Below are 27406 nucleotides of genomic sequence, written 5' to 3'. Positions count from 1 at the left end.
TCTATTAAATTAAGAGTATATGGTAAGGTATTATAGTTTTGATGATTTAGAAGATATTTTCAAATCCCAACAAAGTCTATACTGCTTTTTGCTAGATTTTCTATTTGTTTTCATGAAGCCCTAAGTATATTGTCTGCCAAGCCTGGCTTCCCAGACAAATGGAGTTTGGGGGTTAAAGCTTAGAGAGGATGAGACTCAAAGCCCTGGCTTAGGCTGGTTCTTGGAGTTTGGTTTTGGTGTGGTGTGGGGCAGGTAGTGGTGAGAAGGGTTGACCTAAGGATTCAGGGATCAGGAAAAAGGGAAATGTAAGGAAAATGTTACTCAAAATTGGGGATAGAGTACTATTACTCCAACAAAGGCAGTGATGTTGAATATTTCTTCCAAATCATTATTTCCATTTCAGTATACCTCTTGATAACAGAGTGGATGAAAGAGAAACTTTTTACTATAATCACATAATCATGGACCTAGCATGAGAAAAATAATGGCAAAGCATCTAGGTGTAACACCATCCTACTGAGATCCAAATATGAGTAAAGTTACCACCTAGATAACTTTAACTACATGAGCTCGATCTTGATCTGAAATTTAAGCTTATATCTATCAAACAAACATTATAATACATAGATTAAAAAATACAAGAATTATTTGGGTGGAAATCTCTATAGTATCTCCCTGTTTTTTCATCCAAGCATTGTTTTTGACCAGAATTTCAATAGATCAGCATCTTATCAATTATATTAAGTGTATTTGATATAGCTATCTTCTCTAGGCAGCAAGAATCAGTGACACCAGCAGAAAATTAAATATTAATTCACTCATTCAGTTATAGATAGACAGAGATAGATAGCAGATTACATCAGGGTATGGCTTTATTTCTTGTCTGTTAGGAAAACAGGAAAATCCTTAACCTGCTATGTGGCAAGCATCTTCAGCACTTGATGAAGTAATCATTCAAAAGTCATTCATTTGCACAGGATTCCAAGAACCCAACAGTGTATGTAATGTGATGTATGTGTATATATGTGGTGGGGGGTGCATGTTTGCAGGTAAAAGAGGAAGCGAGTGAGCAAGACTTACTAGGGAAAGCTCAGCAGTGAAGCAGTGCCAAATCTGTTTTTAAGGGCCACTGCTGTTGGTTGAAAAGAAATCAGAAAAGCTGAGGTCATTGTTTTAATCAGCCTCAGGCAAATTGCAAGGGTAGAATCAAAATCCATTAAACAGAGCGGGGAAACAACCAGCAACTTAATTGTTCTACCAAGTAATACTTGGTAGTAGACCCTTGGCATTTGAGGGTTTAACATTTGTGGTTTCAGCTAGTCCCAAACCACCCACAGGGGAACAAACAACATGCTGGGTTTTGCAATTTTCCTGAGGCTAGAAGTTGAGTCCATGATGGGAGGTTGGAAGGTGGGAGTGGGTCAGGTCACAGCACAGCCAACCAGCGCTTTTCCTGCCTCTACTCTAATTGCAGACAGAGGTTTTGCTCTTTTCCCACTAACCCTTGTGAAGTGATTTTTTAAAAAGCATGTTTTCATGTCGACGTCTCTAACTTTGATAGTGACATGATATACCAGATAATATTGATGAATTCAGGGATTTGCAAAAGTGATTTGGGGAAAAATTCCTTTTGAAAGTCAAAGAAATGGGAGCTGATGTAAAGGAAATGACCAAATTGTTTAACAGCATCCCTGACAGGTTAAGTAAAAATGTAGCCCTAAACTATTGCTCACAGAATATTAGGGCTATGTGACTTCCTTTGAGAGAGTCAGCCTTGGATGCATAACCTCTCTACTGTTCCTGAGTCGAACATATGCTATAGAAAAATTATAAGTTACTGGAAAAACTTAAATTCCAATCGTTTCACTCATTCAATCAGCATCAGGAAATGGTATCAAATCTCAAATAGTACAATGTCACTTCTCCATAGGTGCCTCATATACATAATGTGCAATGGGAATGGATCACAGTCTGGCTGTCCCAAGAAACTGCACCATTCAGAAGAGCTAGAACACTTACATCAGGAGAGGAGCGGTGGGGCCTCACCACTCAAGCTCTTCTTTATACTGTGAATGAAAAATATGGGCTGCCTTATCAGTGAACAGAGGATGTGCAGCCATCAAGCCATCACATTACGGCATCTCCAAAGATGAGTTCTGAGGGAACTGAGGATGGAAACAGGATGTCTGATGCCCATCATTTAGCAGTCAACTGCTGCAGCCATCCCCCACTGTGCACCTTGAGGAGACTCAGGATGTGAAAGCACAGGATACTGGCCCCAGATAGCTGAGGTGCATATGGAAGGAATGATTCCACTGAGCCCAGACTCTTGCATCTTCCCATATACAGAAAAGTGCTAAATTCCTTAACTTGAGATATCTGGTTTTCTTTAAGTAACAATCAACCACCTGGTCTTTGCTGCAAAAAAACTCCTACATATCCTGGCTCCCCGCCTTGCATCTTCAGAGCAGTCTCCCAGAGTTATCTGAGATGCTGTGTCCCAGGCTTAAGCCCTCAGTTTCGTCCATCAAATAAAACGTAACTCTCAACTTTTAGGTTGTGCTTTTTTTTTTCAGTCAACAATACACAGTACAGCTTCTGCTCTATTGTGAATGAGCTCTCCATGATTCCTAGCCTTATTCCTGAATACGTGTCTATTTCCTCATCATAACTGGAATGGACCATTTCCCCATAATGTTCCTGCCTCCTTCCACCTTCCATCCACTTGTGGTTGGGGGGTGGGGTGGGGAAAGGAGTGCCCTCCTTGCTCCCCTCTGCCTTTTTCCATCCATTGTTCTCCCTAACCAATCTCTCTCTTTTAAAAAGTTCATATCACCCTCTCGTACCATCTTCTCCAGCACTTGACCCCCATTTTCCTTTCTCTCTACTCCTTCCCCTAATTCCAGTCTTTGGTTTTCCGATACCCTACCAATCACTTTGTTAATTCTTCTCAGGTTCTAATTTCAAGATTCCTCTTTGTCAATTCTTTAAAAACTTTTATTTCTCCTCCACTGAAGTTGTCCACAAGTTCAGCTATGACTAGTTCCCAATAATCTCTCAAAAGTTCCCGAGGAGATGAATATAGATCCAAAAATCCTCAACAGAATACTAGCAAACAGAATCCAACAACACATTAAAAGGATCATACACCACGATCAAGTGGGATTTATTCCAGGGATGCAAGGATTCTTCAATATACGCAAATCAATCAATGTGATACACCATATTAACAAATTGAAGAATAAAAACCATATGATCACCTCAATAGATGCAGAAAAAGCTTTTGACAAAATTCAACACCCATTTATGATAAAAACTCTCCAGAAAGTGGGCATAGAGGGAACCTACCTCAACATAATAAAGGCCATATATGACAAACCCACAGCAAACATCATTCTCAACGGTGAAAAACTGAAAGCATTTCCTCTAAGATCAGGAACGAGACAAGGATGTCCACTCTCACCACTATTATTCAACATAGTTCTGGAAGTCCTAACCATGGCAATCAGAGAAGAAAAAGAAATAAAAGGAATACAAATCGGAAAAGAAGAAGTAAAACTGTCACTGTTTGCAGATGACATGATACTATACATAGAGAATCCTAAAACTGCCACCAGAAAACTGCTAGAGCTAATTAATGAATATGGTAAAGTTGCAGGATACAAAATTAATGCACAGAAATCTCTTGCATTCCTATACACTAATGATGAAAAATCTGAAAGAGAAATTATGGAAACACTCCCATTTACCATTGCAACAAAAAGAATAAAATACCTAGGAATAAACCTACCTAGGGAGACAAAAGACCTGTATGCAGAAAACTATAAGACACTGATGAAAGAAATTAAAGATGATACCAACAGATGGAGAGACAGACCATGTTCTTGGATTGGAAGAATCAACATTGTGACAATGACTATACTACCCAAAGCAATCTACAGATTCAATGCAATCCCTATCAAATTACCAATGGCATTTTTTACGGAGCTAGAACAAATCATCTTAAAATTTGTATGGAGACACAAAAGACCCCGAATAGCCAAAGCAGTCTTGAGGGAAAAAAACGGAGCTGGAGGAATCAGACGCCCAGACTTCAGACTATACTACAAAGCTACAGTAATCAAGACAATATGGTACTGGCACAAAAACAGAAACATAGATCAATGGAACAAGACAGAAAGCCCAGAGATAAACCCACACACCTATGGTCAGCTAATCTATGACAAAGGAGGCAAGGATATAAAATGGAGAAAAGACAGTCTCTTCAATAAGTTGTGCTGGGAAAACTGGACAGCTACATGTAAAAGAATGAAATTAGAATACTCCCTAACACCATACACAAAAATAAACTCAAAATGTATTAGAGACCTAAATGTAAGACTGGACACTATAAAACTCTTAGAGGAAAACATAGGAAGAACACTCTTTGACAAAAATCACAGCAAGATCTTTTTTGATCCACCTCCTACAGTAATGGAAATAAAAACAAAAATAAACAAATGGGATCTAATGAAACTTAAAAGCTTTTGCACAGCAAAGGAAACCATAAACAAGACGAAAAGACAACCCTCAGAATGGGAGAAAATATTTGCAAACGAATCAATGGACAAAGGATTAATCTCCAAAATATATAAACAGCTCATTCAGCTCAATATTAAAGAAACAAACACCCCAATCCAAAAATGGGCAGAAGACCTAAATAGACATTTTTCCAAAGAAGACATACAGACGGCCACGAAGCACATGAAAAGATGCTCAACATCACTAATTATTAGAGAAATGCAAATCAAAACTACAATGAGGTATCACCTCACACCAGTTAGAATGGGCATCATCAGAAAATCTACAAACAATAAATGCTGGAGAGGGTGTGGAGAAAAGGGAACCCTCTTGCACTGCTGCTGGGAATGTAAATTGATAGAGCCACTATGGAGAACAGTATGGAGGTTCCTTAAAAAACTAAAAATAGAATTACCATATGACCCAGCAATCCCACTACTGGGCATATACCCAGAGAAAACCGTAATTCAAAAAGACACATGCACCCGAATGTTCATTGCAGCACTATTTACAATAGCCAGGTCATGGAAGCAACCTAAATGCCCATCGACAGACGAATGGATAAAGAAGATGTGGTACATATACAGAATGGAATATTACTCAGCCATAAAAAGGAACGAAATTGAGTCATTTGTTGAGACGTGGATGGATCTAGAGACTGTCATACAGAGTGAAGTAAGTCAGAAAGAGAAAACTAAATATCGTATATTAACGCATGTATGCGGAACCTAGAAAAATGGTACAGATGAGCCGGTTTGCAGGGCAGAAGTTGAGACACAGATGTAGAGAACAGACATATGGACACCAAGGGGGGAAAACTGCGGTGGGGTGGGGATGGTGGTGTGCTGAATTGGGTGATTGGGATTGACATGTATACACTGATGTGTATAAAATTGATGACTAATAAGAACCTGCAGTATAAAAAAAAAAAGTTCCCGAGGACTCAGTTCTGCAATCTCTTTTCTCACCATCCTCTCACTGAATCTGCTTTTTGTCTTCATTGTAACTGCCAGTTACATGTAACTCCATTGTAACTGCCCTGACCCAGACCCACATTCAAAGTCAATAAGCCACTCTGGCTTCACTTTCTTCCAAATCTCCAAAAAGACCTCAAGGATACTCTCCTACTCAGATTCTCTTGCCCCCGTGTCCACCCATCAATGTCCATCCAAGCCAGTCTCCAGCCTGAAGAAGACCACAGTATCTGCTTTCTCTACTCCTACTCCTGCGGCTAAGAATTGGTAGAGATGATAGATGGAAAAGGTGATGGTGCTGATGGTACAATTTTTCAGAGGTTCTAATGCCAAATGCTCTCCTGAATGCTCTACATGCATTATCTTAAACACTGATTAACTTCACTACAATGTAATGCTATTCAGTTAAGTTCCACGTGGGTTTTCTGTGCTATTGAGCAATTGTTATGTCCACCTTTAATGAACCCTTTATCATATTCCTCATAGCGGCTATTTCAAAGATTTAACACTTCCCTGGAGTCCACAGCTCACTCCCAACTTTGAGACCACTTTGCTTACTTTTTTTTGGAAAGCTAAAGGCCATTCAACATGAGTTTCCTCATAGTATCTCCTCTGCCTCTTGCTCCCCACCCCTCAAATTTTCTGGATATCTTCATCTAACCTTTCTGTGTCTTTCTCAACCTAGAGATTCTTTCTAAGTTCAATCTTCCTCTTAGGTGCTTGATCTCCCTCCCTCTTGCTTCCTCTGTTACCTTCTCTCTATTTTCAATGTCTCCCTCTATATAAGATCCTCCCCTTCACCTATCCAAGTTATTCCCCATCCTTTAAGAACCTGCCTTCTTCTCTGCAACCCCCTGAAAATACCAACTTCTTTCGCCCCTGGAGAAAGTACTGAAGAGGACAGAACATTCCCTGCCTTTGCAGGAACAGTAAAACAGTAAAAAACAGTAAAAAAATTTCCCCCTGTAGGCTGTAGTTCTCATTTCTCTGCATTAGTTCTCAAAACTAAACAAGTCTCTGCAGTTGGGGGTCTCAGGACTGTTTGGACCATTGAAGAACACTTCTTTGGGCAGAAAGCTGGAAGCTTTGTGTAATATCTGGAAGTACATGGCATTGCATAGGCTATGTGTGGCATTTGATAGGATATGAAGAAGAAGCAAAGTAAGTCTTTTTACTGGTCTCTGTCTCTGAGTGTCTTGCAATTTCTGTTTGATTACAGTCTGAACCAGGGTAGGGAGGCAGCCAATTCAGGTAGACCCTGTGATGCTTCTCTCTTTCCCTAATATCTCTCATCCAATTCACCACTAAGTCTTGACAATACCATTACCTTAATACCTTCTGTTATTTACAATTGCCACAATCTGCTCTCACTAGCCTCCCTAGCTCCAGCCTTGCCCAGCTCCATTTCATTCTCCACACTGCAATCAGAACAATCTTCCTAAAGTACATCTCTGCTTGAAATCCTTCTGTGGCTCCCAAGTGTCTAAGGAACAAATCCAAGCTCCTTAGCCCATCATGCCCTGGCCCCTGCCTGCCTTGTTTCTCCCTCCCCATGTCCCACGCCAAGCTCCAGCAATGCCAACTAATTGTTCACCAAATCCCCTAAGCTCTCTCCAGCCTCTGTGCCTTTACCCTTTGCTCATTCTTTCCTCCACGTGGGATAACCCTCCTTCCCCAACTATCTTCTATTCGTTCTTCAGGGCAGTTCAAGGATCACCTTCCCACCAGTTTCCAGGGTCTACCCTTCCCAGGTACTCTGGGAGGTACTCCGGGCAACCCTCTATCCAGGTACTTTTCATGCTGAGCTCTTCTCATCTGATTCTTGTCTGTTTCACACACTGGACTACTAGCTCTTTATCAGGAACTGTATCTGATTTCCTCTGTTCGGCAGAGGGCTTGACACATACACACATATAAATATCTCTGGAATGAATAAATGAATAAATTAGATTTTAAAAAAGAGACAGAAATTTATATTTTTAACATTTAGTATCTCAGTACTGTTTATTTTCATGATGTTGTTTGGTAAGTAAATAGAGATGAATTTGCACAGATTAAGGCCAAAAGAAACGGAGGACTGAATTAAACAGACCACAAAGTATACAACTTCTACAACTACTGCTACCATTGACTGAGGTTTAACTCTGTTATCAACATTAAGTATTTTTTAATGTATTGACTCAACCCTCAAAATAATCTCCATCTTATAGATGAAGAAATTTTGGAACAGAAAAATTTAATAACTTGTCCATAAGTGGTTGAGCTGGGATTCAAACCTGGCAGAGTCAGGGTTTTTTTAACCACTGCATTGTACCACTTGCTGTGTGACCATAATTGTGCAGAAAAATGTAAATTGGGTATTCGCCTCACTCATCTATGCGCTCACCTCAATTATTCTTTGTTTATTCCACCTTAACTTGGAAGCTCACAACTTTAAATATATTGAATTACCAGCGTCAAATGATATTTGAGAATTTTTCCGGATGGGCTTAAAAAAACACCCATGTAGCCAACTCCCTGCCACTTGCTAAGAGGAAGTAATAGTGTAGGACAGGTGGTAAGATGTGTTAATTTCATGCATCATGTTTCCTTTAGAATTTTCCTTTCTCCTAAAGAAGTGGCTGGTTAAAGTTTTGATACCTATTTGTGAGGTTGTATTTTTTTAGTGACTTTTTCAAAGAAACACAAACTTCTGAGTGAAACTGAAGATTACAAAGACCCTGAGAGAAGGGTCTTTGACCGTATGAGGCCTTTGACATCAAAGGAGTTAACAAAGATAAAGAGAAATTAGAGACAGGGGGTGAGAGAGCCTGGAGTCCTGGCTTTCTATGGTAAAGGGAGAAAAGTGTTTAAAAAGAGGACACACATCTGGACAGGCAAATTCAGGCAAAAGTGAAAAGCTGAATAACTTTGCAACTAAGTTTCAGAAATTGTTCTGCAGCAAATCAGAAGAAACAAGAAGACACCTGATTCAACTGAGAGCATTTAAATTCTGAGTTTTTTTTTTTTGCTTGGTTTGTACTTTATTTCATCTTCATTTTTGGTGGCGGTGCTCTGTGTGTGTGTGTGTGTGTGTGTGTGTGTGTGTGTGTGTGGTAGAAGGGTGGTGGCTGGTGGATAGGAACAAAAGCAGAGGAAGAAAAGAAGATTTCAGTTCCCTGGGGCTTAAACACAAATTCTACTGCTTCAAAAGGCACCAAGTTACAAGAATTTCTCTGCATTTCTCTACCCCACGGGCAAGCCATAGAAAGAGAAATTGCAGTGGAAAAGGGAAAAGAGTAGGAAAAAATTTGTTTTGAGCTATCAAAAAGGGAACCTGGGTTGTGGGGGGCGGGGCAGGGGTGGGAATCGGCAAGATATAGTCACCTTGAAACTATGCCTCTAGCTCCTAGAGTTCTGATGCTCTTTGATTTGTAAACAGTTTTCTGCAGAATACACGAATACTTCCAGAACTTGTGACTTGTGATATTTTAGTTTCTTCACCTCCAGTCCTTTGAATGTTCTTTTAGTAATAATGGATTAGAGCTTATCTGCATCCTGGCCAGTTTTGTAAAACCAAATAATTGCTGAGCTGCGGAAGCAGCTTTATTTGCATTTAGTTTGTTTTTAAAGAGAAATTCTGCCACCCTCTGGACAGAAACCAAAGATCTATTTCTTAGAGACCACCACAGAATACTGTTTTAAGCAACTGCCCTTGAAAATAAACATTTATTTTTTTTAATCTACTCTATAAAAATAGGAGAGGGGGAAAATCACAGTTGCTTTAGATAGCATAGATGATATCTGGGGAAAAAAATCATTTAAAAATACTAAATTGCCTCTAAGGAATTTTTAACTAAAGAAAATGGGCTCAGAGCACTTTAGAGAAAAAGCCTCCAGTGTTTAACTTGTAATCTTTCAAAAACCACCTTATACTTATACTTCTACTCTCTAGCCTGCAATAGCCAAGTAAAGATTTCTCACACAATCTCAGCCGTGGCTGCTTTCATCCAGTTTTCTTTATTGGTGGAATTTTTAAAAACCTACATGTATATTAAATATAAATATATATGCATTGGTTTTTAACTAGAACATGAGGGTGGAGTGAGATTTCAGCCACAGTTGAGAGAAATTAGCCATAAGAGCACAAATGGGCAGCTTGTTTCTGAAGCTCTCCTGCTCTCATCCACCGGGCATGGAGTACTTAATGTCATGTAAATGAAACTTAAAAATGCACGGATGTGATAATTACCGGTAATAATGCTGGGCAAATCAAAACACATGACATGCCGTTTTTTTCATAAATAACCAGAGAGAGGAAGCAGGAAGATGCCGAGGACCCTACCTGGTTTTAACAACAGGATTTAGATGCTTCTGGTCTTGAAGGACCTTGGCCAGCTGTTTTTGCAGAAACAAAACCTTCCCGTGGACTCCCTTAATAAATGGGTGGTTGAGGAGATGTGTGACGGAAGGCCGCTTTTCAAAATCCTTAATAAGACACCTGTTTACAAAAATCAACAAACAAGTGAAGTACAATCTTAGAAACCTGGCTCCCCTGTAAATACGGGAGAGAGGAGGAGAAAAAGCTCATTTATAAAACCTGATCACTAACCTTACATAGCTCTTTCTTTATTCATAGGTACCAGAACAGAAAAAACATTCTCTATAGTTGAATTGATCAAAACATCAGAAATCTATTTTAGTTTGCTTTAAATATATATTGAAAACACAATCAATTTAATTTGAAATATTCAAAACACTGAAAAATAGACTGGCCAGACTGAATTTTCTGTCTGAATTTTCATTACAGAAAAATGTTTACAATGGAGCCAAGCTGATTAGTCTATATACTTTATTTTAGAAGTATATGAAATGTCCACTATTTGGTGGTGGGGAAAATGCATTTAGGAGTTTGCAAGGATAGAAACGAATCATAAAGAAACTTTCACAGAGAAAATTCAACCCCTTGATTTCTAATATCTTCTGAAGAAGCAGAAAAACCTCAGAACAGGAAGTGACTACAATATAGTTCAGATGAATTGGAATGGAATCATTCAAACAGGGAACAAAAAGTCCATACAAAATGGTAAAAATTGGGTTGCATTTAAACTCCTCTGTGGTTAATTGGTTAAAACCGCACCGGTATAACCACTTTCTGTTTCAGGTTCAATGCCCTTTTCAAAGAAAACAATGATTCAGTACATTTTGCTGTGTGATGTATGTTATTAAAGATGATTTTGACACAGGAAATCTCTAGTGAAATTGAATCTGATGAATACCCCTCCAATTACCATTGCATTTCCATTCTGAGTAGCTGCCCTTGACGGGAGGAAGAAATTTCAACATCCGCCCTTTTAAGTTATCAGTTTTTATTTAGCTCACGTTGGAAGGCTTAGGATAAATACTAGATGCCATTCTGCCCACTCCATGAAATAAATGTTTCCAGTTTTCCCAATAGTGACGTGCCAGCAACATGTAAAACACAACATATTTAAAATGATGAAACGCACTGACAAATGGTAAAATGTTCAGCCTCATGCTGAGCATCCTTTCAAAACATTTAAGCAGAGTTCCTAGAACAATCCTCAACTGTTGGTTTTACAAAAGGGCCTTAATCTTTGCGTTTCAAACCACTTTCGCATCGCTCGACTTCTAGTCCTGAAAGATATTCAGTAAATTTCCCAGTCACCCCATTTTAGAATTAATTCAGGGATTTCCTATCTATTGGAACTGGAGCTTTCAGCTAGAAAAGCCAAAAGAACCTAGATTATCTCCATTCTGCTGCCTGCACGACTATAAATACCACCTCTGTCTCGCTATGGGGAGAAATCAATCATTTGACTTTTATGGGTCCAGGGGCCTTTTGTATTAATCTATTATATTTCCTACTAAAAATTAAAAAATCAGTGCACATGCTTAAAAAAAATACTCCGTTCATGTTTTTACATCAGCAATGTTCCCTAGATTCCATGTATATTAATCCATATATAATTATGTGACTACCAAAGGAAAATACATGCTAACGTTTCCCTAAGCACCTGGAAAAAAGGAACCTCTTGGTAGTTTATATGGTCAGTAATACAGGTGTATGCCTCATCCTCCTAGCTTGAGAGATGGTGTATAAAAACTCCCCAAATAAAGTCTGTGTCCTCTGAGAATTCCTACTGAAGATGGACATGGTGGCTTTGCACATACCCCCGCCCCCCCAGAGGGCATGGGTAGGATGGGAGACCAGGAACTGCTGGGACCCACAGCTAAGCCTGTCCAGGGATCTGGCGCAGGTCACATTACATCTGTCTCTCATCACCAAATAGACATATTTCCTGTACCCAAGTATATCCCCAAACACAGGGAGACGGATTTCTTAATCGGTCTCCCCACCTTTTTTTTTTTTTTTTTTTTGCTTTCTGGGCAACTCTTAACTGCTTGTTGACTAGTGCCAAAACTTCAGATGAGTAAACTCAAGGGGCCTGAAAGTGGGAGGTGTAACAATTAATAGGAAATTCAGAGCAGGTGAATGGGAAAGTGAGCAGGCGCTGCCTCTACCTTCTCCCTCAGGATAGGGGCCTTGGAACAGTACTCCCGGTAATTAAAGCTCCTTAGATAGGGTTTGAGAGAAGCCAGGAAACCCATACTCCAGCCTTATGAAAATAGGTGTCTGCTAGATTCTGGGGGTGCAATTAAAGGTGCTATATCTTGTTTCATAATTTTAGCATCCAGTGGGAGAGCAAGGTTGCAAACAAGGTTGCAAGATCATTTGGTATTTTGGAGGGGATCTCTCTCTAGATCACAGAGGGAGTAAGAGAAATGAGGACTAAATAATGAAGTGAGATAATCAGACAAGGGAGAAACAACAGTGATCTGTTGTCTCCTGGAGATCCAAAAAATAAAGATGGTAGGCGTTCTACTCTCTGAAGGAATGATCAAGAGGATTTATTTGTTAGTTCTCTCAGTAAGGCCCAAGTGGGCTGAATGTCATACCAACGGATCAGCAAAACTGAAACCGAGTGTATATGGGAAGAATGCTAAGCAGAGCTGTGACATATCCAACTGCATTGGCGGATTTTTAGGAGAAGGGCAGGAAGACCTTGAGGGTAGAGCCTTATTCTAAAACACTCTTGCATACTTTTTTCTCATGGGGAGCAAAAAGCCAGAATGAAATGGACTTATTATTTTACTGATAAATAGAGGAAAGTTCTATGTTAGGAGCAGATATGGCGAAAGTCAAGCATTACTAGCTACCAGGTCATTGGAATCATATCATTTCATTTGTTCAGCAAACATTTATTACACAGCTGGAATTAGTCAAAATAGATGAATTCATAAAAAATTATGACCATTTTCCTCAAAGATCGACAATCTTATTATAAAGACGGAAGGACAAGAGAAACACAGGAAACAGCAGAAGCCAGTGTTTGCTTTTATATTTAGAATAAGAAATAGTCACACGAAAGCATAAGGTTTTGGAGCTAGGGGACCAAGATTTTCTATTCTAACCCTTCTTTTACGAGGTGAGGAAGTTGAGGTCAAGTCCTGATAGTGATGAGGTCAATTCCCTGGCTCCCATGAGAGAACCCCTCCTACTCTGCAATGTGTTGTTAAAATGGCACAGGTATAACGTGCAAAACAATACTAGGCAGCAGTGGATGCGGGGCAGCCAGAGAAGGCTTAATGGAAAGAGTGAGGACTGAGCTGAGTTTGGAGGGAATTTTTGGAACTAAACTGAACTCAATATGTGGAGAAGATGTAGAAGGCATTTCAAGGTTGGGAAACTGGATCAGCAATGAAAGAAGCCAGCCTAGGCAAGCTGTGTAGCCAGGAACTCAGGAGGTCACCAGAACGTTGACCTTCACCTCCTAAGCTGCCTCCTTTGAACATCTAAGAACAATTCTTTGCTTTAGTCCTTTTACCAACTTTAACTAGGGCATATTCTTTATTGCTTAAGATGTTGCAGTTTTGTGCCCCAAACTCATACTATTATGTCTGTCAGCTTGCCATTTCTATCTTATTCTCCTTTCAAGCAGGGATTTAGTGGATTAAGATAGAATTGATAGCCGGGATCGGTAAGAACTCCTGACAGCCTCCATGTCCTTTTATAAGCATGATTAAATCCTCTAACTTGATTTGGAGAACAAACATGGAAAATTAAGGAAGTTATAATATGCTTATTCATTTTCAGATTGCTTCTTAAACCAGGAATTGCAAATTCCAGATGCAGAATATTTTCCCCCAGCAGGGGATTGAGCCGTTTTTACAAGAAAATAAAACGTTGACTTCTGTATGGGAAAATGGGGGCCAGCCAGTGTGAGGTAAGTTGGGTGAAACACTAGACACATGAGACATTCCACTGAAAACTGAAACTAGTCTTCTGGTCAAAAAGGTTTGGGAAACATTGGTGATTCTCTAAACCAAGTAAATCTGGAGTTTCACAGTACGTGTGAGCATATTAAATGTTCTTAGAAGTATGGAGGTAAAGAAAACAGCTTAATTTTGTTTAAATCCATGTTTCCAAACTTACTCGGCCACAGATCCTTTTTTGTATCACCGGAACCAGGGCCCTGCAAATGACATCCTTGGAAGCTCTGTTGTGAGAAATCAGTACTAGGCTCTTGAAATTGGCAGCTGAGTCTTTATCTCAGCTGATTGAGGGGAGACACTCAGAGCCCCTAATTGTCACCAGCATGTTTGAGACACCTGTAGGCTGCAGTTTCTGCAGAAGACTGTCTCGAATTGGGGAAATACATTCACCAAGCTCAGTTCTTCCCAGAATCTTTTACTCTGGAAAAAAGAAACTGAACAAGGACTAAATTTAGGGAATGCTGCTTTTTTTCCAAAATTATAAGTAATTCTTTCAGCCCCAGACTTTTTAAAAGTCATTTTTTAAAATCTGGATTTAGGTGTGGTTATCTCTGTGCTAAGATACAAAACAAAAGAATAAAAAAATTAAAACTGGGCTTCCCTGGTGGCGCAGTGGTTGAGAATCTGCCTGCCAATGCAGGGGACACGGGTTCGAGCCGTGGTCTGGGAGGATCCCACATGCCGCGGAGCGACTGGGCCCGTGAGCCACAACTACTGAGCCTGCGCGTCTGGAGCCTGTGCTCCGCAACAAGAGAGGCCGCGATAGTGAGAGGCCCGCGCACCGCGATGAAGAGTGGCCCCCACTTGCCACAACTAGAGAAAGCCCTCGCAAAAAAAAAAAAAAAAAAAAAATTAAAACTACCATGAGATGTATTACCTGGATTTACAAGGCCATGGAAGGTGGTTTGAATATGACAGAAAAGTCCACGAGAAGAAAAAGGAAGCAAATTTCAGCCCTGAAGGAAATTTAATCCATTACCTAATTTGAAATTCTAGTACCTTCCATCATGCATTCTTGGCTGAAGATTAATTCTCAGAATTCATTAGTGTCACCACATTAAACACAGGTTGTTGCAGCCATTTGCTGGGATCTCCCAGCCTGGCCTCTGCCAGAAACAGGCAAAAAGGAGGCATTTCTTTTTTTAAAAATTAATTAATTTATTTATTTATTTATTTATTTTTGGCTGCGTTGGGTCTTCATTGCTGCGCGTGGGCTTTCTCTATGTGCGGCGAGCGGGGGCTACTCTTTGTTGCGGTGCGTGGGCTTCTCACTGCGGTGGCTTCTCTTGTTGCGAAGCATGGGCTCTGGGCGCATGGGCTCAGTAGTTGTGGCTCGCGGGCTCTAGAGCGCAGGCTCAGTAGTTGTGGCTCACGGGCTTAGCTGCTCTGTGGTATGCGGGATCTTCCTGGACCAGGGATCAAACCCGTGTCCCCTGCATTGGCAGGCGGATTCTTAACCACTGCGCCACCAGGGAAGTCCAGGAGGCATTTCTTAACAAGAAACAAGGTCGGTCTCCTGCGTTGGGCTCTGGAGCTGGCAGTGCTTGTGCTCTTTCCATTCGCTCCCAAAGGATCATGCTGTCGAGACACGGCTGCCTTGCCACTGTAAACTGCCATTTCATAACCAAAGAATCAGACGCCTGCAAGGGGGAGCTATTTATCAAGAGTCACGAACGGATGTTTACTGATGACTAAACTACACTTGATAAAGAGAAGCTGATCAAGTCAAAAACTAAAAATACTGGTGAACTTGGTGAGAAAAGCAGGAGGGTGAGCAATCTTATTCCACACATTGGTGCAAAACTAGATGAAAATTTGAGACTTATGTCTCTTCTCATTTCTTTTTTAATATTCTGTCTTTTATACTTACTGCTGTTTTCTTGTGGGTTTGCTGCTTAGATTATTAAGTGTTTCCACTGGCACCAAATATCTAAACGTTTCTGATTTGAGCAAGCATTTCCCTGCCCTGTGATGTACTGCATCTGCACTTCCTATCATCAGCAGACAGAAGCCTGAGTGACAAAGAGGCCTCTGCATCAAGAGGAGAAATCCTCCAGAGGGTACACTAATTACAGGTTAAATATCAGAGCCCATGGTGCTCTGTCTTGGAAGGAAATTTCCATTTTGGAAGACAGGACTATGACAAAAACATTTTCTCAAGATGACTAATGCCTCAAAAGAAGGCAGGCTGAGAAACTTGACATTGCATATGTTATTTCAGCAAAACCAAACCTTCCCGTTTGGTGGAATACTTAACTCCATTTCAGTTTTCATGAAGTTTGCAAATATTGCACATGGTGGCGTTTTAAAGTCTCACTGGTGAGAATTGAAACTGTACACTAACTTCACACATAGCGTGGGGAAGTGGGGTCCTAACCTGAAACAGAGAAGTGAGAACCAGGAGCATATGTCTCAGCGAGGCAGATCTAGGGTTATCAATCAGAGAAAAACAGTCAGGATTCACTGAAAGAAAAAAAGGCCTCAGAGGGTAGGATGGAGGGTTTTAGAACAGGAAGCTCAGTTCTTTTTATGAGGTGGGTAATGGGAGCAGATCCTGTGTGGCAAAGTGGAAGAGAGGCTACAGGGCAGCAGGACCACAGGGCAGCTGGCATCTTGCCTGAGGTCACTAGGGTGAGGAGAAGGCAGGTACAGGGTTAGAAAGATCAGCAAGTCAGCCCTACCTTTAGACAAAGCCATCAGCACTGAAGGTCCAGAGTGAGCTCAAGGGAACACAGGAAGGAAACAGAAGTGGAAGAACATGGCATTTCCAGAAGCATGAGGCTGGGGAGAGAGAAGAGTCAACTTCTGTCACCCAGAGAAGACTCTCAGAAGGTGAAGAAGACGACTGGAGGAAAAGTGTAGGGTGGTTTCAAGCCAAAAGATAAACTCTAAGAACAGGTAGGACAGAATCTCCCTCCAGAGTTAAGGAGTGTGCACCATGGTAGCTGGAGAGAGTCTCAATGCAAAAAGAGGGTCCAGGACTGGAGGGCGGTCCTAGGGCAGAGAGCCACCGCACGTAACCCAGAATGACCCAGGGTCGTGGCCTGCATGACACCTGTGAACACAACTACCTCTTCATGTTACCTTTATGTTTTTGATCCCGTGATCAATAGTAAATAATTAGAAAAGTCCAGACTAACTCATTGTATTCTTAGGGAAGGAGATATGGTAACAGAAATTCTAGATGCTCAAGCACGGCTTGTCTGGGGGACAACCTGGGGGCCACGGCCAGGAGCGGCCAAGGGAAGAGGAGTTTACTATAACAAGGAAAAAGGAGTAAAAATGCCAAGCAAGGAGGCAAAGTGAGGAGAAGGGTCAAGGGGAACCAGGCCAGAACTGAGGAACAAGACAAGATGGGGCTCAGGGGACACAGAAGCTGTTCAAGGAGAAGTCAGTGGAGGGCATGGTGGCAGAGGTGCAGTCTTATTATTGTTGTTACTGCCACTTCCCTCTTCAGTTTCATCTGTGCTTTCCAAGTTGCAAAGACTGGGGATGAGCACACCCTCCACTGGACATGCTGTAGCCAAGGAAGATCCTGATGTCCATGTCTTAGGACTAAGGCTGTCTAAAGGGCTGTAACCAGTGGCCCCAAGTCACCACCTTCTCACTCCTCTTTGTTTTCGTTGTTTCTTTCTTCCTTATTTGGGAAAAGTATCAATACTTTGCAATTAAACATGTTTCTCCAGGCAACTCTAGCCATGCGGTTCAGTCAGGGTGCTGAAAAAAAATGAGCCATCACTTCATTGCACAGCCCCAGCAACTAGTTTACTGGACAATTAAATCTGCGTTCAAATCCCACCCTCTGGTTCAAAGAGCTGGGGAAGGCATGGCCCCTGGGAGATGGGAATCCTGTGATGGCTCCATCTCTCAGGTTGCAGTGCTATCGCTTCCCAAGGATCTGGGTATTGGCTGTTGCTGCCTTTTGAGGCTTCTGCAAGGGGCTGAGGTTGGCCACAGGTCAGCCCTAGACTCAGCCAGGAAACCAGATGTGGGCCCTGTCTTCTGTTAGACGTCTTGGCTTCAGGTGGAAATTAAGGAAATATTTGCTTGAAGCAGCCCAGGAAGATGAGGAGCAGAGGGAAGTGATGGCTGAACTCAGAAGGAAATGCGTATATAAAATGTGGGTAAGTCAGGGCAAAATAACCTAAATGTTGGCAAGTCCAGTTTTTAAAGATATTAATCTTTATGTTAATTATTAATTGATACAATATAGATTCATGTAACATATATAATGTATATTATATTATATTTAAATTATTATTAATCTCAAATATTTAAAACAGTCTGACTTATTTTAAAACAGTATAATTAATCACTATTATTCGCCCAAGCATGACGCACGTACTCACTCATTTTTAAAAATGTTTGGTGCCTATCATTGGGGCAGTAATATATAAAGGTTAAAAGGCAGGGGTTAGGGTCAAACCTAACTCTACTTCTTATAGGTATGTGATGATATGCAAGTTAATTTAATTCTCTGGGCCACAGTTTCTTCTTCTATAAAATGGTAATAATGTCATTGTCAGCAGTAAATGAGATAATCCATGTACAGTACCTGGTACATAGTAAGCACTCAATAAATGCCAGCTATGTGGGCCAACCACTGTACTAGACCGTGGGGTTACAGTCAGCGCATTGGAGGAAGACAGCCATAGCATACCCAATTCCAAGCAGGGTGAGTGCTATAAAAAGAAATGTTAATGTGCAAAGGGTCCTTGAGCCAGACTTGAATAACAGTGTGCCCATTAATTAGATACTTTTTCTCAATGTGATTCCCACGACTCAGTACAAAATTTCTATTTGATAGATGTCCTGATCAGAAGTTTCAAAGTTCAGGGAGAATGGGGACTTTTAGGGTCTGACAACCTAGCAAAAGCAAAGAACTTTGGCATTTTCAAGTTCAGGCCTCTGGGCACTCCTGTTTTTGAATGCCTGGCTAATTTCTTTGATTCAAAAATCAGTTTCCATTTTGACAGACAGTTATGGTCTGCTTCTTAGTCCAGGCTTAAGTGCCAGGGAATATATGAATTCTAATCTTTCCCTTAATCCTACTTGCCATGCTGTCCAGAATTAAATCCATAATTCTCATTTGTATGCATTTTTTTCCCTACAATGGACAGTACCCAGCTAGTACCCAGTACCCTATGAGAAATGAACAACCAGTTCCATAGTGCATGACCATTACATGCTCAGGACTACTCCAGGACTGGGGTGGGGGATAGGAGAGTACAAAACAAACAAAAGATATATGCCTCCATAAAAAATTTATCTTCTGGGATAATACCAAACTTACACATATGAAATATTTATAGACCCAGGTGGGATTCAATGCACTGATTCATTCAAACACTTACTAGGTATTTACTGTGAATGGCACTGCATCAAGTGCTTGGAAGGAAAGATGACTGGAGTGAGATGTTAGCTTTCATGGAATTTAGAAACAAGTAGTAGAATAGATATAGACATAAATAAAAATAATTCAAGGCTAAAAAGTGTAAGCACTAGAGTGGCTCAGATGAAGTAAACAATCCTAGTTAGGAGAACAAGTGTTTCACATGAGAGATGACACTTGGGTCTTAAAGGATGAAAGGGATACTGACAGAAGTACAGGGGAGGAGCATTCTAAGCGGAGAGTACAGTAGGAATGAAAGCCCATTGGTAAAATGCATGGCTCACATGGGGAACACAGTGGAACAGAATAATGCAATTGTAATAGATGCAGTGAAAATCTGACCACAAACATCTTATTCAGAACCTAGAAGGCCATGCCAGTGAGTTTGGGTTTTCTTTCTTAGTCACAGTGAACTGGCGTCTTTGAACAGGGAGATAAAACAATTAGATCGTTACTCTAAAAAACGAACTGGGATCAGTCAGTCTCCTGGATCTCTGCCTGCAGGGTCTGTTGGAAACAAGAGTAAGCCTTGTGGCTGACAGGGTCTTGGTGCTCCGGCCGGGTATCAGGCCTGAGCCTTTGGGGTGGGAGAGCCGAGTCCAGGATATTGGACCACCAGAGACCTCCCGGACCCAAGCAATATCAATGGGTGAAAGCTCTCCCAGAGACCTCTGTCTCTGCTGGGTGGACCCAGCTCCACCCAATGGCCAGCAAGCCCCAGGGCTGGATGCCGCATGCCAAACAACTAGCAAGACAGGAACACAACCCCATCCATTAGCAAAGAGGCTGCCTAAAATCATACTAAGTTCACAGACACCCCAAAACACACCACTGGATGTGGCCCTGCCCACCAGAAAGAAAAGATCCACCCCACCCACCAGAACACAGGCACCAGTCCCCCCCACCAGGAAGCCTACACAAGCCACTGAACTAACCTCACCCACTAGGGACAGACACCAAAAACAACAGGAACTACGAACCTGCAGCCTGAAAAAAGGAGATCCCAAACACAGTAAGTTAAACAAAATGAGAAGACAGAGAAATATGCAGCAGATGAAGAAGCAAGGTAAAAAGCCACCAGACCAAACAAATGAAGAGGAAATAGGCAGTCTACCTGAAAAAGAAATCAGAATAACGACAGTAAAGATGATCCAAAATCTTGGAAATAGAATGGAGAAAATACAAGAAACGTTTAACATGGACCTAGAAGAACTACAGAGCAAACAAACAATGATGAACAACACAGTAAATGAAATTAAAAATTCTCTAGAAGGAATCAATAGCAGAATAACTGAGGCAAAAGAACAGACAAGTGACCTGGAAGATAAAATAATGGAAATAACTGCTGCAGAGCAGAATAAAGAAAAAAGAATGAAAAGAATTGAGGACAGTCTCAGAGACCTCTGGGACAACATTAAAAACACAAACATTCGAATTATAAGGGGTTCCAGAAGAAGAGAAAAAGAAAGGGTCTGAGAAAATATATGAAGAGATTAGAGTTGAAAACTTCCCTAACATGGGAAAGGAAATAGTCAATCAAGTCCAGGAAGTGCAGAGAATCCCATAAAGAATAAATCCAAGGAGAAACATGCCAAGACACATACTAATCAAACTATCAAAAATTAAATACAAAGAAAAAATATTAAAAGCAGCAAGGGAAAGGCAACAAATAACATACAGGGGAATCCCCATAAGGTTAACAGCTGATCTTTCAGCAGAAACTCTGCAAGCCAGAAGGGAGTGGCAGGACATATTTAAAGTGATGAAAGGGAAAAACCTGCAACCAAGATTACTCTACCCAGCAACGATCTCATTCAGATTTGATGGAGAAATCAAAATCTTTACAGACAAACAAAAGCTAAGAGAATTCAGCACCACCAAACCAGCTTTACAACAAATGCTAAAGGAACTTCTCTAGGCAGGAAACACAAGAGAAGGAAAAGACCTACAATAACAAAACCAAAACAATTAAGAAAATGGTAATAGGCACATACATATCGATAACTACCTTAAATGTAAATGGATTAAATGCTCCAACCAAAAGACATAGACTGGCTGAATGGATAAAAAAACAAGACCCATATATATGTTGTCTACAAGAGACCAACTTCAGACCTAGGGACACATACAGACTGAAAGTGAGGGCATGGAAAAAGATATTCCATGCAAATGGAAATCAAAAGAAAGCTGGAGTAGCAATTCTCATATCAGACAAAATAGACTTTAAAATAAAGACTACTACAAGAGACAAAGAAGGACACTACATAATGATCAAGGGATCAATCCAACAAGAAGATATAACAATTGTAAATATTTATGCACCCAACATAGGAGCACCTCAATACATAAGGCAAATGCTAACAGCCATAAAAGGGGAAATTGACAGTAACACAATAATAGTAGGGAACTTTAACACCCCACTTTCACCAATGGACAGATCATCCAAAATGAAAATAAATAAGGAAACACAAGCTTTAAATGACACATTAGACAAGATGGACTTAATTGATATTTATAGGACATTCCATCCAAAAACAACAAAAAATACTTTCTTCTCAAGTGCTCATGGAACATTCTCCAGGATAGATCATATCTTGGGTCACAAATCAAGCCTTGGTAAATTTAAGAAAATTGAAATCGTATCAAGTATCTTTTCCAACAACAACGTTATGAGACTAGATATCAATTACAGGAAAAAAACTGTAAAAAATACAAACACATGGAGGCTAAACAATACACTACTTAATAACCAAGAGATCACTGAAGAAATCAAAGAGGAAATCAAAAAATACCTAGAAACAAATGACAATGAAAACACAATGACCCAAAACCTATGGGATGCAGCAAAAGCAGTTCGAAGTGGGAAGTTTATAGCAATACAATCCTACCTCAAGAAACAAGAAAAAATCTCAAATAAACAATCTAACCTTAAACCTAAAGAAACTAGAGAAAGAAGAACAAACAAAACCCAAAGTTAGTAGAAGGAAAGAAACCATAAAGATCAGAGCAAAAACAAATGAAAAAGAAACAAAGGAAACAATAGCAAAGATCAATAAAACTAAAAGATGGTTCTTTGAGAAGATAAACGAAATTGATAAACCATTAGCCAGACTCATCAAGAAAAAAAGGGAGAAGACTCAAATCAACAGAATTAGAAATGAAAAAGGAAAAGTAACAACTGACAATGCAAAAATACAAAAGATCATGAGAGATTACTACAAGCAACTATATGCCAATAAAATGCACAACCTGGAAGAAATGGACAAATTCCTAGAAAGGTACAACCTTCCAAGACTGAACAAGGAAGAAATAGAAAATATAAACAGACCAATCACAAGCACTGAAATTGAAACTGTGATTAAAAATCTTCCAACAAACAAAAGCCCAGGACCAGATGGCTTCACAGGCGAATTCTATCACACATTTAGAGAAGAACTAACACTTATCCTTCTCAAACTCTTCCAAAATATAGCAGAGGGAGGAACACTCCCCAACTCATTCTACGAGGCCACCATCACCCTGATACAAAAACCAGACAAAGATATCACAAAAAAAGAAAACTACAGGCCAATATCACTGATGAACATAGATGCAAAAATCCTCAACAAAATACTAGCAAACAGAATCCAACAGCACATTAAAAGGATTATACACCATGATCAAGTGGTGTTTATCCCAGGCATACAAGGATTCTTCAATATATGCAAATCAATCAATGTGATACACCATATTAACAAACTGAAGGAGAAAAACCATATGATCATCTCAATAGATGCAGAAAAAGCTTTCAACAAAATTCTACACCCATCTATGATAAAAACTCTCCAGAAAGTAGGCATAGAGGGAACCTACCTCAACATAATAAAGGCCATATATGACAAACCCATAGTCAACATCATTCTCAATGGTGAAAAACTGAAACCATTTCCTCTAAGATCAGGAACAAGACAAGGTTGCCCACTCTCACCAATATTATTCAACATTGTTTTGGAAGTTTTAGCCACCGCAATCAGAGAAGAAAAAGAAATAAAAGGAATCCAAATCAGAAAAGAAGAAGTAAAACTGTCACTGTTTGCAGACGACATGATGCTTTACATAGAGAATCCTAAAGATGATACCAGAAAACTACTAGAGCTAATCAATGAATTTGGTAAAGTAGCAGAATACAAAATTAATGCACAGAAATCTCTTGCATTCCTATACACTAATGATGAAAAATCTGAAAGAGAAATTAAGGAAACACTCCCATTTACCACTGCAACAAAATGAATAAAATACCTAGGAATAAACCTACCTAAGGAGACAAAAGACCTGTATGCAGAAAACTATAAGACACTGATGAAAGAAATCAAAGATAACACTAACAGATGGAGAGATATACCAAGTTCTTGGATTGGAAGAATCAACATTGTGAAAATGACTATACTACCCAAAGCAATCTACAGATTCAATGCAATCCCTATCAAACTACCAATGGCATTTTTCACAGAACTAGAACAAAAAATTTCACAATTTGTATGGAAACACAAAAGACCCCGAATGCCCAAAGCAATCCTGAGAAAGAAAAACAGAGCTGGAGGAATCAGGCTCCCTGACTTCAGACTATGCTACAAAGCTACAGTAATCAAGACAGTATGGTACTGCCACAAACACAGAAATATAGATCAATGGAACAGGATAGAAAGCCTAGAGATAAACTCACACACATATGGTCACCTTACCTTTGATAAATGAGGCAAGAATATACAATGGAGAAAAGACAGCCTCTTCAATAAGTGGTGCTGGGAAAACTGGACAGCTACATGTAAAAGAATGAAATTAGAACACTTCCTAACACCATACACAAAAATAAACTCAAAATGGATTAAAGACCTAAATGTAAGGCCAGACACTATCAAACTCTTAGAGGAAAACATAGGCAGAACACTCTATGACATAAATCACAGCAAGATCCCTTTTGACCCACCTCCTAGAGAAATGGAAATAAAAACAAAAATAAACAAATGGGACCCAATGAAACTTAAAATCTTTTGCACAGCAAAGGAAACCATAAACAAGACGAAAAGACAACCCACAGAATGGGAGAAAGTATTTGCAAACGAATCAATGGACAAAGGATTAATCTCCAAAATATACAAGCAGCTCATGCAGCTCAATATCGAAAAAACAAAGAACCAAATCCAAAAATGGGCAGAAGACCTAAATAGACATTTCTCCAAAGAAGATATACAGATTGCCAACAAACACATGAAAGGATGCTCAACATCACTAACCATTAGAGAAACGCAAATCAAAATTACAATGAGGTATCACCTCACACCGGTCAGAATGGCCATCATCAAAAAATCTACAAACAATAAATGCTGGAGAGGGTGTGGAGAAAAAGGAACCATCTTGCACTGTTGGTGGGAATGTAAATTGATACAGCCACTATGGAGAACAGTATGAAGGGTCCTTAAAAATCTAAAAACAGAACTACCATATGACCCAGCAATCCCACTACTGGGCCTATACCCTGAGAAAACCATAATTCAAAAAGACACATGCACCCCAATGTTCATTGCAGCACTATGTACAATAGCCAGGACATGGAAACAACCTAAGTGTCCATCGACAGATGAATGGGTAAAGAAGATGTGGCACATATATACAATGGAATATTAGCCATAAAAAGAAACAAAACTGAGTTATTTATAGTGAGGTGGATGGACCTAGAGTCTGTCATACAGAGTGAAGTAAGTCAGAAAGAGAATAAACAAATACCGTATGCTAACACATATATATGGAATCTAAAAAAAAAAATGGTTCTGAAGAACCTAGGGGTAGGACAGGAATAAAGATGCAGACGTAGAGAATGGACTTGAGGACATGGGGAGGGGGAAGGGTAAGCTGGGATGAAGGGGGAGAGTAGCACTGATATATATACGCTACCAAATGTAAAATAGATAGCTAGTGAGAAGCAGCTGCATAGCACAGGGAGATCAACTTGGTGCTTTGTGACCACCTAGAGGGGTGGGATAGGGAGGGTGGGAGGGAGGGCAAGAGGGAGGGGATATGGGGATATATGTATACATGTAGCTGATTCACTTTGTTACACAGCAGAAACTAACACATCATTGTAAAGCAATTATACTCCAATAAAGATGTTAAAAAAAATCAACTGGCACCATATTAGAGAGTAAGTTGGAGGGAAGTAGGCACGGAGGGGATCCATTTTGGAAGCATACAGTCTGAATTAAGAAAATGGGAAGGGGAAAATGATGGTTGTAGCTGTGGAACTTGAAGACAAATCAAGAATATATAAAGAAAAAAGAAGGGATCATCAGTGGGCTCTTGGGCCAACTTAAATTTAAGGATGGACCTGTAGCTAAATCTTTGTGAACATAACAATCTACTTTTTTACCTTCAGTATCCAACTACAATCTCTCTTGATGGAAACCAAAGGCCTTTAAGTTACCAATTCAATGGTCTCTTCTCATTCTATTCAACCTCTCTGTTCACTGACGGTCATTGTTGACCTGCCCCAGAAATATTCTCTTTCCTTGTCTGTAGTGATGCTACATCTTTTAGTTATTCTATTACTTCTCTGACCACTCTTGCTCGTTTATTTTCACTACCAGCTAGAGTAAGATGACAAGATAGAGGAGACAGGGTCTGCAAATCAGGGAAGAGTGGAAGTAGAACAACAGCCTTTATGCCCACAGGCTTGGAACTTGCCACTGAACAACCACAAGCTTTGCCTGGTGGATCAAATGACCCAAACTAAATAATACAGAGAGAATTTGCATCCTATGGAGAAGGCTATCCCTACTCTTAGAGACTCACAATCCCAAACAAGTCTGCAGATCCTGCAGAAAATAAGTGGATTTAACTAGAGTGTGCATGTCTAGCAAAAAGTGAAAATTAAAAGTGTAAGAAAAGCAACAAAAACTACTTCAGAAAATTTACAGTTGATTGCTGCAAATGACTTTTATAATAGCTTTAATGAGCTATAATTAACATACCATATAGTTCACTCATTTAAAGTATGCAATTCAAAGTTTCAACATATTCATACAGTTTTACAACCATTACCATAATCAATTTTTAGAACATTTTCATCACCCCCAAAAGGAACTCTGTATCCTTTAGCAATCACTCCCAACTTCCCTTCAACCTCCTCAGTCCCAGGAGACTACCAATCTACTTTCTGTTTCTATGGATTTGCCTAATCTGGACGTTTCACATAATATATGTGGTCTTTTGTGACTGGATTCATTCACTTAGCAAAATATTTTCAAAGTTCATCCATGTTGTAGAATATATCAATACTTCATTCCTTTTTATTGCTAAATAATGCTCCATTGTATGGATATACCACATCTTGTTTATCCATTCATCATTTGGGTTGTTTCTACTTTTTGGCTATTATGAATAATGCTTCTATGAACATTTGTGTACAAGTTTTTATGTGGACATATGTTTCTCCTGGGTGTATATACCTAGAAGTGGAATTGCTGGGTCATATGATAACTTTATGTTTAACCTTTTGAGGAACTACAAGACTATTTTTCAAAGTGTCTGCATCATTTTAAATTCCTACCATCAGGTGCAATTGATTTTTAATACTTCATCTTGTTCTAGAAATAATTTAAGGCATCTCACAACAACATGTGCTTAAATAAATAAAGGTATGTGTAATAAGGCAAGATAAAAATAATTAAAAGCAGAAGAGAAAAGTGAAACAAAGGGGAAATTAGGGAACAAAAATAGGAATTAGAATACCAAATAAACTACTTTGTTAGAGGTGGCCACAAATTTGGCTCAGCTCTCAAGCAGCCAATGTGAAAGGGAAAATGCCGTCTGTTCTCTATTTCTTAAAATTCATTATATAAAAATAGACCAGCTGCTTGAAGAATGATGATGATGATGATGATGATGATGATGATGATGATGATGATGATGATGATGTATTTGTTGACTGGTAAGGAGACTAGAGATACATGTCCTTCCTGGGTTTTCACAGAAATGACTTCATATACTGTAATAAATATTATTTCCCTCCAGTTAACAAGGCCATGGGTTTCATAGGGTTGTTTCTTATAACACCCTTTAATCCCAACTGAGATCTTCTTTCAAAGAACCATCTAGTAAAAAAATTCTC

At 39.8% G+C, this 27406-nt stretch overlaps 1 protein-coding gene across 1 annotated transcript in view; it reads right to left on the bottom strand.

The window, feature by feature from the left end:
- Nucleotides 1-27406, bottom strand: part of MYO3B (myosin IIIB) — a 365933-nt gene that overhangs the window by 204473 nt on the left and 134054 nt on the right. Inside the window, exon 8 of the mRNA XM_061201698.1 lies at nucleotides 9859-10014. Coding sequence (XP_061057681.1) covers nucleotides 9859-10014 — 156 coding nt within the window. The remainder of the gene's footprint in view (nucleotides 1-9858; nucleotides 10015-27406) is intronic.

The sequence above is a fragment of the Eubalaena glacialis genome, chromosome 1, assembly GCF_028564815.1.
Source record: "Eubalaena glacialis isolate mEubGla1 chromosome 1, mEubGla1.1.hap2.+ XY, whole genome shotgun sequence".
Classification (NCBI taxonomy): Eukaryota; Metazoa; Chordata; class Mammalia; order Artiodactyla; family Balaenidae; genus Eubalaena; species Eubalaena glacialis.
This window is presented reverse-complemented; position numbering and strand designations above follow the sequence as displayed.